We start from the raw sequence: 10,622 nt of genomic DNA, 5'->3' as shown, positions 1-10,622 counted from the left end.
CCTAATCAAAAATTATTTTCAGAACAATTATTTGACTCTTCTCCTGACCTGCCAGTGTAGCACTACACTGGTTAGGCAGCGCAAAAACATTTTTGGATCAGCAAGATCAAAACAGGCTTAGGGTTGGAATATCCATTGGCGTGTGTGATGCAGCCTGGTTTTATTTTCCCCATCCCAGCAGCTATCTTAGAAATACAACTTTACTCTGTGCTTCTCCAAGCATGCAACTCATAGCCTATGGATCATTTGATTGAGACCACACTAAATAGCCTATAGATGCATTTGATATTGCATGCACAGCAGAGAACCAGAGATGAGGGGCTGCATTGGACACACAGGTATATTGCCTAATACGCAACTCATTCTAAAACACAGTAATATTGAAATGACATCAATTACGTGACCCTTCCCTGGACTACATTTAAAAAATACGAAACCCTCCCCTTGACAGAAATGAAAAGCATGACCCTCCCCCATGTACCGATTCTGTAAATTTCGATCCATCCCTTAGGTACTAGAGTAGCGAGGTCGAAAACTACAGCTGGAAAATGCATTCATCACATCATGCATAGCTCTCACACTAACATTTTACATCTTATTCACTGTTATTGAAAGAGGTGACCCTGCTTCAAAAAATGACCTTAGCTAGTTGGCATCATTTACAGTTTCCAAGTTGGGGGAAAAGTGAAATGTTCAAGATGGTTAGCTACCGGGTAAGCACTTCGCCTCACCCTCCCCTCAGAAACATGTTTATCGATCTAACGCAAAAGTTTAATAGTTGGTTGTATGGGTTGATATTTTTTTAAATAACTAGCTGAACGGTGTCAAAGATAGCTAGCCATCTCACCACTTTTGTCAAATTAGCCACTGCACGGCCCAAAAATAACTTTTGGGGCGTAGCAGGTGCATGCTCAAGAAAGGACAATGAGTTCAATCACATTATGGATATCAGGTAAATTTGAAAAATGCACCAAAAATATTTCATTTGGATACCATCGAATTTGTTTAATATGGCGTTGGCCAATTGTTTTACCCACAAATAACATGTTTAATGCCAATGTTATGACTCATGAGTTACTTGAATGTAACCACAGGTGGCCTATGAGAGAAAGCTGAGCTGTAATATTTGTAACTGGTGCGGTGTGTGTACATGTACAGTAGATTATTAAAACAGCCTCACATTGATATACATTTTATTGAATTCAATAGGAGTATTCAATAGGAGTAACATAAACCCGGAAATTATTTAAATACATTTCAAACTAAGAAAAATGTCAGACATTAACACTGAGACGACCTCAAATCCTCATACCCAAACTGATGAGTAAACTATCAAATCTTTATTAGCACAAACAAGGTCATAGACAACATTACAGTGGTATATGTAAGAGTTTGATGTTATAACAATCCCCAACATGAAAGTATGTGCTTTGGAGAGGGATGAGTAGAGTGCAAAAATAGATCTAGCAATAGAATAAAAGATGAATCCATACACACACACACAAACACACATTATATATGCAAGTCAATTTTGATCAAGCCTGTTTGCCCAATTATTAGAGCACAGATGAGTCACCCGCACTCATTATTCTTATATTTGGCATCAGGGCTGGAGTTCAGCTGGTGGCTTTCAATCCATCACCTGTGAAGATTCCCCTCCATCCACAGGTACATTAACATAGGGAACATAACCATGGCATTAGCCCTGACTCCACATCAAACACTGACCATAGGTTTAACCTGTTTTATCCATTTTCTGCCTCTAAATGCTTAACTGCACCTTCACCAAATGCTCAAAAAATGATAAAATATAGCTCTATCAGCTTGTAGATACATACTTAAATTGTGTACACACACAGTTCAAACATACCAGTAGATACATATACAGTGGGCAAATAGAAAAATAAAAAATTAATGCACAGTTGAATTTAACACCAGATGGCTGCATGTTTAACATTTAATTAAAATAAACAATTGGTTACATTGCTTTGGTATGAGTTCTGGAGGCTCTCTGCTCAGGAAGGTCTCACCTGGTTGGTCAGCTAGATGCACAAACAGTCACATCCCTCAAGATGGCGCCACTGAGTGGACTTTCAGGGAGAATCAGGTACAAACTCCATGGCACTACTATTTCACAGACATCCCAGTCACTGCCTCTACTGCTTTCACTCAAATCCCTCTATCTTTCTCTCCCTTCCTCAATGCCTTGAGTCCGCAGTGGCTCCACCCTTAGAACCCAAACATATCGTCTTTCTCGGTGTTGTCTGCGTCCGTTTTGTCCCAGTTAGTTGGGGACAGGCACTCTTCGGTGTTGAAGTCCTGAGGGTTTACCCCAATGTCCAGGACCTGGGGGTTATTGCGAGACTCAGCGAGTCTAGACGGGAGAAGGAAAGACATTTCACTTATCACATTAATCAGGCAAAAGACACCATATAACAGATGGGATGTGAACACTCAATACATTGAAATGAATGGAGATGTCGTTGCATTAACATTGAAAAGCTTTGTGCAGTAGTACAATTTAAAATTGTCAAATGAGTGTATTGGCTACAAGCAAACATTGTTGAACATGACATTAAATATACTATACACAAATGTGTCAAATTTAAGTAAGTGGAACTACAAATACTGTGTTGGTCTCATGTTACAGTATCCAGAACTAAACAGTAGAGGCATGTTGTGTGAAATAATCAAACAGTGAGGTATGGTCATCTAAGTAAGACAATCTCTTCACATGACTACAGCTCTCAGACCTGACACATGACAATGTTTCAACACACGCCAGACACTTTCAACACTTCACTGCTACCACAGTAACCACTTGGCTCACCATGTCATCACTCATTTAGTGATGTGGCAACAACGGTGAAATGGCTGATGATTAGAAAGAAGAACACAAATCCGAGGCATGGACAAAATGAGAATAAATAACATATCAACACGTTAGCATAGAACCCTGCCTTGCATACACAGCATAGCCTTCCCAGCCTCTGTGCACTTTGCTGGTTTTAAGTAGGATCCTCTAGTCCAAACTTAAATCATATGGGTACTTCTCCGTTTGAGCCCTTCGTTACCTCAGCATCGTCAATAGGGAAAATCAATAGGACAGGGTTCCGAGCTGTGGTAACAGAATACCCCTACATCGAGATATGCAACTACATCGTAGCAGTAATGTACACATCCACGCTCAGACAGATGGGCTGGGTGCGGTGAGGACAAGAGAGTGACAGAGGGGGTCACAGTTTGGATGAGAGTGGTGAATGTAGTGGTGGTGACTGGGGGATGTAATGGGAGGGGGGGGGACACGGCACATCCAATGGATGACATCATTACCTGAGTATGATTCAAAGCTATCCAGACTGCGGCTGAGGGGTGCAAAGGAAATGTAAAATGTCAGACAGCTGTTAGAACCTCATACCAGTACTAAAAGATTAGAAAATCATGTCCCCTATAGTCATAGTGAGGAACTGCAGAGGATGTCCACCCATGCCCAAAGTTTGCAGTAACCTTTTACGCCGGAAGGTGTCACTGTAATCCCTTGATTTAGAGCCATGGCTCATCAGTCCAAGGTCAGTATCAGTATTGAGAAAAAGCCCTGGGCTCAACTTTGCTACATACCATTGTTTAAAGGGATGTACAGGGAGAGGTTTACGTGACCATAAGGCTGAACTTAAAATCACTCACGCAGAGAATAAAGGTAAGAAATGTCAACACTGTATAGGTTTTAGAACTAGTAAAACGCTAACATACAAGGATGGAGGATTGACACAAACTGTTCTTGGATTCACAAGAAGTCCTGAAGGAGGAAAACCACTGTCTACATTACATGCGTCCTTTGACTTCCAGACTTCTGCTACCCCATTCTACCACCCACAGCATATTTGGAGGAACCGAAGCCCTACTGCCAATTAACTGCCTTTTACTGAAAGCTCTTCCTCAAACACAGAGGGAAAGTCTGCCCTCACTCCACCCCATTCCCTAAGAAAAGAAAGGAAAGAACAAGCATTAGCAACAACAAAATATACCCGATTATAAACTCCCTACGTGTGGACAAACAGCCCAGTCTTGAGGAAGACTAAGGTCTCACGGACAGAATCTCATTTTTCTGTCATCACTGGGTCTTCTTAGAAAATGCATACTAAAAGAGCCAGCTTGTTTGAGTCCAGTGACAGAGACTTTGAAGTGGCAGCCTAAGTAATGAAAAACTCTCCATACGCATATATCAGCAACAGACATGGAACTAAAAAAAGAAAAAAAAGTAGTGAGTCTACAAGTACTGACATCAGCAGATCGTCAAGGTCAGTCCATATGACACTTCGTTTCACCATTGGCTCAACGCCTCCTCAAAGGCTTACACCAGACCCTCTGCCTCCTCAAAGGCTTGCACCAGACCCTCTGCCTCCTCAAAGGCTTGCACCAGACCCTCTGCCTCCTCAAAGGCTTGCACCAGACACTCTGCCTCCTCAAAGGCTTGCACCAGACACTCTGCCTCCTCAAAGGCTTGCACCAGATCCTCTGCCTCCTCAAAGGCTTGAACTTCCTAAATTTCCCTCAATTAAGACAATCACTTCTCCAGAGTCCCCTCGTTAATCACAGCAACAGACACCGCAGCAGATATTAACAGCTTAGTGAGTAATTACTGTGTGCGCAGACAAATAATTATCTGATAACAGCGTTAGATGGCTTGATTACCAGTCTATGAAGCAAACTGTCCCTACCTCCAGACAGACAAACAGAGGAGGCCACTGTCAGTTTCAACTGAGAAAATTAAAAGAGTCCTGGGGGAAATTAAAGCACTGACAAGACTGGAATTAGACTCTTACTTTGTGGTAGACATTAGAAAACAGATAAATATATTGGGAATTGTGATTCAGCTCCCCAAACTCCACAGATAGGCCTCAAAACCCCATCAGGGTTGATTGAAACAAAATGGCGTCTTTTGAGCTCTGCATGAGTTGGGTTAGCTTAAAATGAGCCCTTGAGTAATCCCAGTCTGTGCAAAAGCACAAGGAATACACTGAAGGACATGTCCAGTCAACCTTGAACCTGCTAGTTGTGTGACCGAAAACCAGCAGTATTTATCCCTCAACCACAACCATTCTTGTCTGCCAGAGTCAATCTATCCCAACTTGAAAACGTACTTGTTAAATCACTGCATGTGGGGGCCAAAAGAAAGAGAGGCTGAGAAAGCAGATGACGACTAAGTGTGGTGTTGACGCCAGTAAACTGAAAACACAGTCTGTTTCTAAGATATAAGCGCAACGAGCCAGGAGGAGGGAGTGGCAGCATTTATGAGACGAGCCCTAACCACCGGCTATTTCCAGAGCAGTGTGTGTGTGTGTGTGTGTGTGTGTGTGTGTGTGTGTGTGTGTGTGTGTGTGGTGGGGTACTGCAGAGGGGGACTGGACGAGGTACAGTAACATCACCCACCTTGAGAAAGCTTCATCCAGACCATCCTCAAGCTCCTACCAGAAAAAAAACAGACAAGGTCAGTGAAAGACAATGTCAAAGTAATTTAAATACTGTTAAAAACATTTAGAAAAGGTTTACAGTAGGTACACTGCAGGAAGTGATCTCCAATATAGATAATGGCATCAAACGGCTCTTATGGTTTTACAGTAGATTTAAAAAAGGTAGAGTTATGAGCAGCTAAAGTTAACACACACACACCTCTATCCAAATAAGTACATAATTGCAGAGTAACAACCTGACACCCTCCCCTGTTATGGGGACCATCTGACAAGTATTGTCCTTTTCAATGCACCATTGTCCTGAGCTTAACTCAACCCATACATATACTCTAGTACAGTGTTTCCCAACCCTGGTCCTCCAGTACCCCCCTTACTGTACACATTTTTATTGCAACTCTGGACAAGCACACTTGATTCAACTTGTCAACTAATCCTCAAGGTCTCAATGAGGTGTGTTTGTACAGGGATGAAACTAAACGGTGTACTGTTGGGGGTACTGGAGGACCAGGGTTGAGAAACATTGCTCTATTATAAATACCCTGCCTTTGAATAAAGCGTGTATGCTAGGAGCTATTGCCAATACTGTATTGTTTCCATCTTACCCGTACAGTATACTGTTGCTGTTCCATCCATTTTATCTAACCCATACAGCTAGTTGTAGCAAAACATATGCTCGCAAAGCCTTTGGTTGTCATCCATAAAGCATTGCCCCTCTTATCAAGCCTGTGCAGTTCCAGTAGTACTATTCTAGCCCCCATTCTCTTACCCATACAGTATTGTTGTTCTCTGTGGAGTGGTTGCGCACCATGAAGGGGTCCAGCTCGCTCTCCTTTGTCCCCGAGTGGACCAGTGCCATGTTCGCCCCCTCTGCCAAGTCTAGAAGGTTTCCTGTGGCCACTTCTGTAAAACAATGGAAAGCAAACATACTTAATGGAACTCAGAGACATATACAAACCTGACTTTTAAACAGACTTACAAAAAATGTATTGCCTAAATGACATTACAAGCTGTACAAGTGAGACGTCTAAAGTAATTTATCATAGCATACTTGCACCAATACTCACGCACATTTATAATCATCATATGCAAACATAACATTAACCGGAATCATTAGGACCAAGCCTTCCTTACTACCCCTCCTAATTGTCTGAGCATCGATTGTCTGGTCAGACTAACTGTCGTCGGTCCCTTGAGAAGAGGTCAAATCTCAGTTCTCTAAACCCGTCTCAAAGTTGTACTTGGCTCCATTAACTTCTTGATGCACCCATCCCGTTAGTGGGATCATTTTCTTCAACATCCGCTGAATTGCAGAGTGCAAAATTCAAATTAAATTACTAAAATGTTTTAATTTTCATGAAATCACAAGTGCAATATAGCAAAACACAGCTTAGTTTGTTGTTAATCCACCTGGCGTGTCAGATTTCAAAAAAGCTTTTCGGCGAAAGCATACCAAGCGTTTATGTAAGGACATCTCTCTCAGTAGACAAAACATTAAACAGCTAGCAGCCAAGTAGATCGGTCACGAAAGTCAGAAAAGCAATAAAATGAATCGCTTACCTTTGATGATCTTCGGATGTTTGCACTCACGAGACTCCCAGTTACACAATAAATGTTCCTTTTGTTCCATAAAGATGATTTTTATATCCAAAATACCTCCATTTGATTGGCGCGTTTTCAGAAATCCACAGGCTTGAGCGATCACAACCAGGCAGACGAAAATTCCAAATAGCGTCCGTAAAGTTCATATAGAAACATGTCAAACGTTTTTTTATAATCAATCCTCAGGTTGTTTTTACAATATATAAACAATAATATTTCAACCGGAACTGTAGCTTCTTCAATAGGAAAGAGAGAAAATGTCTGCTCCAAGCTGTTGCGCATGCAAAACGCTGCTGGCACCCAGCCATACAATGACGCGATGTGATCTTTCTCGCTCATTTTTCAAAATAAAAGCCTGAAACTAGGTCTAAAGACTGTTCACACCATGGGGAAGCCATAGGAAAAGGAATCTGGTTGATATCCCTTTAAATGGAGCGAAGGCAGGCAATGGAACAGAGAGCTTTCAGGAAAAACAGCACGTCCGGGTTGGATTTTCCTCAGGTTTTCGCCTGCAATATCAGTTCTGTTATACTCACAGACAATATTTTGACAGTTTTGGAAATGTTAGTATTTTCTATCCTAATCTGACAATTATATGCATATTCTAGATTCTGGGCCTGAGAAATAGGCCGTTTCATTTGGGTACGTTTTTCATCCAAACACTGCCCCCTACACTCAACAGGTTAAAGCACCTATCCTTCTTTCTCCTTAGAATACCTTGGCCTTTTCTTAATCAGATTTGCTCAACTGTTGGGTTCTCTCTCCTCCGTCCTCCTTTCGAAAAAGGTCAAAGGTAACCGAGAAGAGGGAATGTAGACAAATGCCCTTGTATGAAATGAGACTCCTTCTCCAATCACGTGTCATCAGGCAAATTACAGGGTGGAATCCCCAAATAAATGTATAACGTGATAAAATACATTTTTTTTTTTAAAACGTAGCTAGTTGTGCAATACATTTGATAGATAAAAGCATAAGCAACATATCGTTTTTAAATGTTTGCATGCTTTGGAGCTGGGGTCTGGGCATCGTCTGGCAGGCTTGCTCTAGGGAGTGAGCGGCAAACAGGAGTATCATGTTACAGGCCTCTAAGAAACTACATCTCCAAGTGGAGAGGACACGGGAGCATGTGCATAGAGATGCACACGTCAGCACACAAACACTAGTTTGTGTGATGAGCAGGAAACTATCAGAGGGGCTCCAGCAACACACCTTCCTGAGGCTTCCAGGTGGTGTATACTTACTGTGAGCACGTTGCATCTCTGTCAATACCACTTCATTATGGGTCTAACCCACACATCCCTCTGTGAGTCATAGCTCAAGTACTGCCAAAAATAAAGTGACAGGGCTGCAATCCCCTTACACCAAAGCCCCTCTGTTACAAAAATATAATTTCCAGGTCAAGGGATTTATCCTCTCTCTAGAGAGGATCTATAAATCTCTGAACCCAAATGGCACTGATCCTTTTGTGATCTCGAGCTGATCCAGTCCCGGCCCATGTTAACAGTGTCAGCTGAGGGATCCCACTCTGGCTGGCTGGGGTCCAACTGGCCAGAAGACGGGGGCGCGTGGCTAAGACGATGTTTTAAGGCTGCTCTGTATGTGTCACACAGTGACTGATCCCCATGATCCCAGAGGAGGGGAGAAGAGGGAGAACTCAGAGTGCCAGAGGTACTGTATGGTGTGGGGATCTGGAATGCAGCTGTAAACCCCCTGGTTACTTAGTTGTTTTTTTAGCACAGACTGTATAACTTATTATAAACTGGGTGGGTTGAGCCCTGAATGCCGATTGGCTGACAGCCGTGGTATATCAGACTGCATACCGCGGGTATGACAAAACATTTGTTTTTACTGCTCTAATTACATTGGTCACCAGTTTATAATAGCAATAAGGCACCGCGGGGGTTTATGGTAGGTGGCCAATATACCACGGCTAAGGTCTGTATCCAGGCACTCTGCATTGCGTCATACATAAGAACAGCCCTTGGCCATGGTATATTGGCCATATACCACACTCCCTCATGCCTTATTCCTTAAGTATGTACTGGTATTGTTGCATGTGGGACATATTTGGGAGACTGAGCGGTTGCTAGGGAACTGTGCAACGCGAGTGAGGGAAGACTATTGAAAACTACAAGCTATCGACGTTTGCTAATTAGTGGTTTCAAGCAGTGTAAAGTTGTGTAACTCGCTCACCAGTGAAAATAAAAGTACTAAATATGACAAACATTTACTTAATCACAGTGAGGGATTTGTACGTACAAATCCTGTCGACAGACAGAGCGCATTGCCATGGTCGTGAGTTGCCATTGGTTGTGGTAAAAGTGAGAGGAGTTAATAGTTCGAGTGGTCCCGTTTTAAATGAAAGAGCACCATTTAGTTTGTTTTCACAAAATAAACTGTCGAGCTGTGTTTTATTGGGACAGCCACAGGTCAGCCACCGTTTCCATTCACGCGCTGCACCTCAGGTCAGGCGTCAGTAAAGCTTGGAACGGATTCTGGAACACAGGACCTTAAGTTTATTTGGGATTGAGCAGTGTTCTTGTTTCTTTTATTGTGTTGAAGGGAAGGGATCCACCTTTTAAAGTATCTTTGAGCACTCTGAGGCACTAAACCCTGGTACCAGATCTTTACTAATTATTGTGTGTGTGTAAAGATAGATAGATAGATAGATAGTTTAAACACACACACACACACACACACACCTCAAAAAAATAAAGGGAACACTTAAACAACACAATGTAACTCCAAGTCAATCACACTTCTGTGAAATCAAACTGTCCATTTAGGAAGCAACACTGATTGACAATACATTTCACATGTTGTTGTGCAAATGGAATAGACAACAGGTGGAAATTATAGGCAATTAGCAAGACACCCCCAATAAAGGAGTGGTTCTGCAGGTGGCGACCACAGACCACTTCTCAGTTCCTATGCTTCCTGGCTGATGTTTTGGTCACTTTTGAATGCTGCCGGTGCTTTCACTCTAGTGGTAGCATGAGACGGAGTCTACAACCCACACAAGTGGCTCAGGTAGTGCAGCTTATCCAGGACGGCACATCAATGCGAGCTGTGTCAAGAAGGTTTGCTGTGTCTGTCAGCGTAGTGTCCAGAGCATGGAGGCACTACCAGGAGACAGGCCAGTACATCAGGAGACGTGGAGGAGGCCGTAGGAGGGCAACAACCCAGCAGCAGGACCGCTACCTCCGCCTTTGTGCAAGGAGGAGCAGGAGGAGCACTGCCAGAGCCCTGCAAAATGACCTCCAGCAGGCCACAAATGTACATGTGTCTGCTCAAACGGTCAGAAACAGACTCCATGAGGGTGGTATGAGGGCCCGACGTCCACAGGTGGGGGTTGTGCTTACAGCCCAATACCGTGCAGGACGTTTGGCATTTGCCAGAGAACACCAAGATTGGCAAATTCGCCACTGGCGCCCTGTGCTCTTCACAGATGAAAGCAGGTTCACACTGAGCACATGTGACAGATGTGACAGTCTGGAGACGCCGTGGAGAACGTTCTGCTGCCTGTAACATCCTCCAGCATGACCGGTTTGG

At 43.0% G+C, this 10,622-nt stretch overlaps 1 protein-coding gene across 13 annotated transcripts in view; it reads right to left on the bottom strand.

Annotated features, from left to right (window-relative positions):
- Positions 1–1,298: 1,298 nt before the first annotated feature.
- Positions 1,299–10,622, bottom strand: part of LOC110505442 (low density lipoprotein receptor adapter protein 1-B) — a 54,431-nt gene continuing 45,107 nt past the window's right edge. For 4 of the 13 annotated variants that reach the window (XM_021584652.3, XM_021584654.3, XM_090220700.1 and 1 more), the window contains exons 7-9: positions 6,238–6,371; positions 5,431–5,465; positions 1,299–2,374 (exon numbers count right to left, since the gene is read on the bottom strand). In XM_021584652.3, coding sequence (XP_021440327.2) covers positions 2,230–2,374; positions 5,431–5,465; positions 6,238–6,371 — 314 coding nt within the window. In that variant the 3' untranslated portion in view covers positions 1,299–2,229. Of the gene's footprint in view, positions 2,375–3,333; positions 3,366–5,430; positions 5,466–6,237; positions 6,372–10,622 lie in introns of all 13 variants that reach the window. The other 9 variants (XM_021584655.3, XM_021584660.3, XM_090220703.1 and 6 more) reach the window with 3 other exon arrangements.

This window comes from Oncorhynchus mykiss, chromosome 25, assembly GCF_057628025.1.
Source record: "Oncorhynchus mykiss isolate SJ-2025 chromosome 25, ASM5762802v1, whole genome shotgun sequence".
Classification (NCBI taxonomy): domain Eukaryota; kingdom Metazoa; phylum Chordata; class Actinopteri; order Salmoniformes; family Salmonidae; genus Oncorhynchus; species Oncorhynchus mykiss.
Note: the sequence above shows the minus strand (reverse complement) of the source record. Positions and strands in the feature narration are given on the sequence as shown.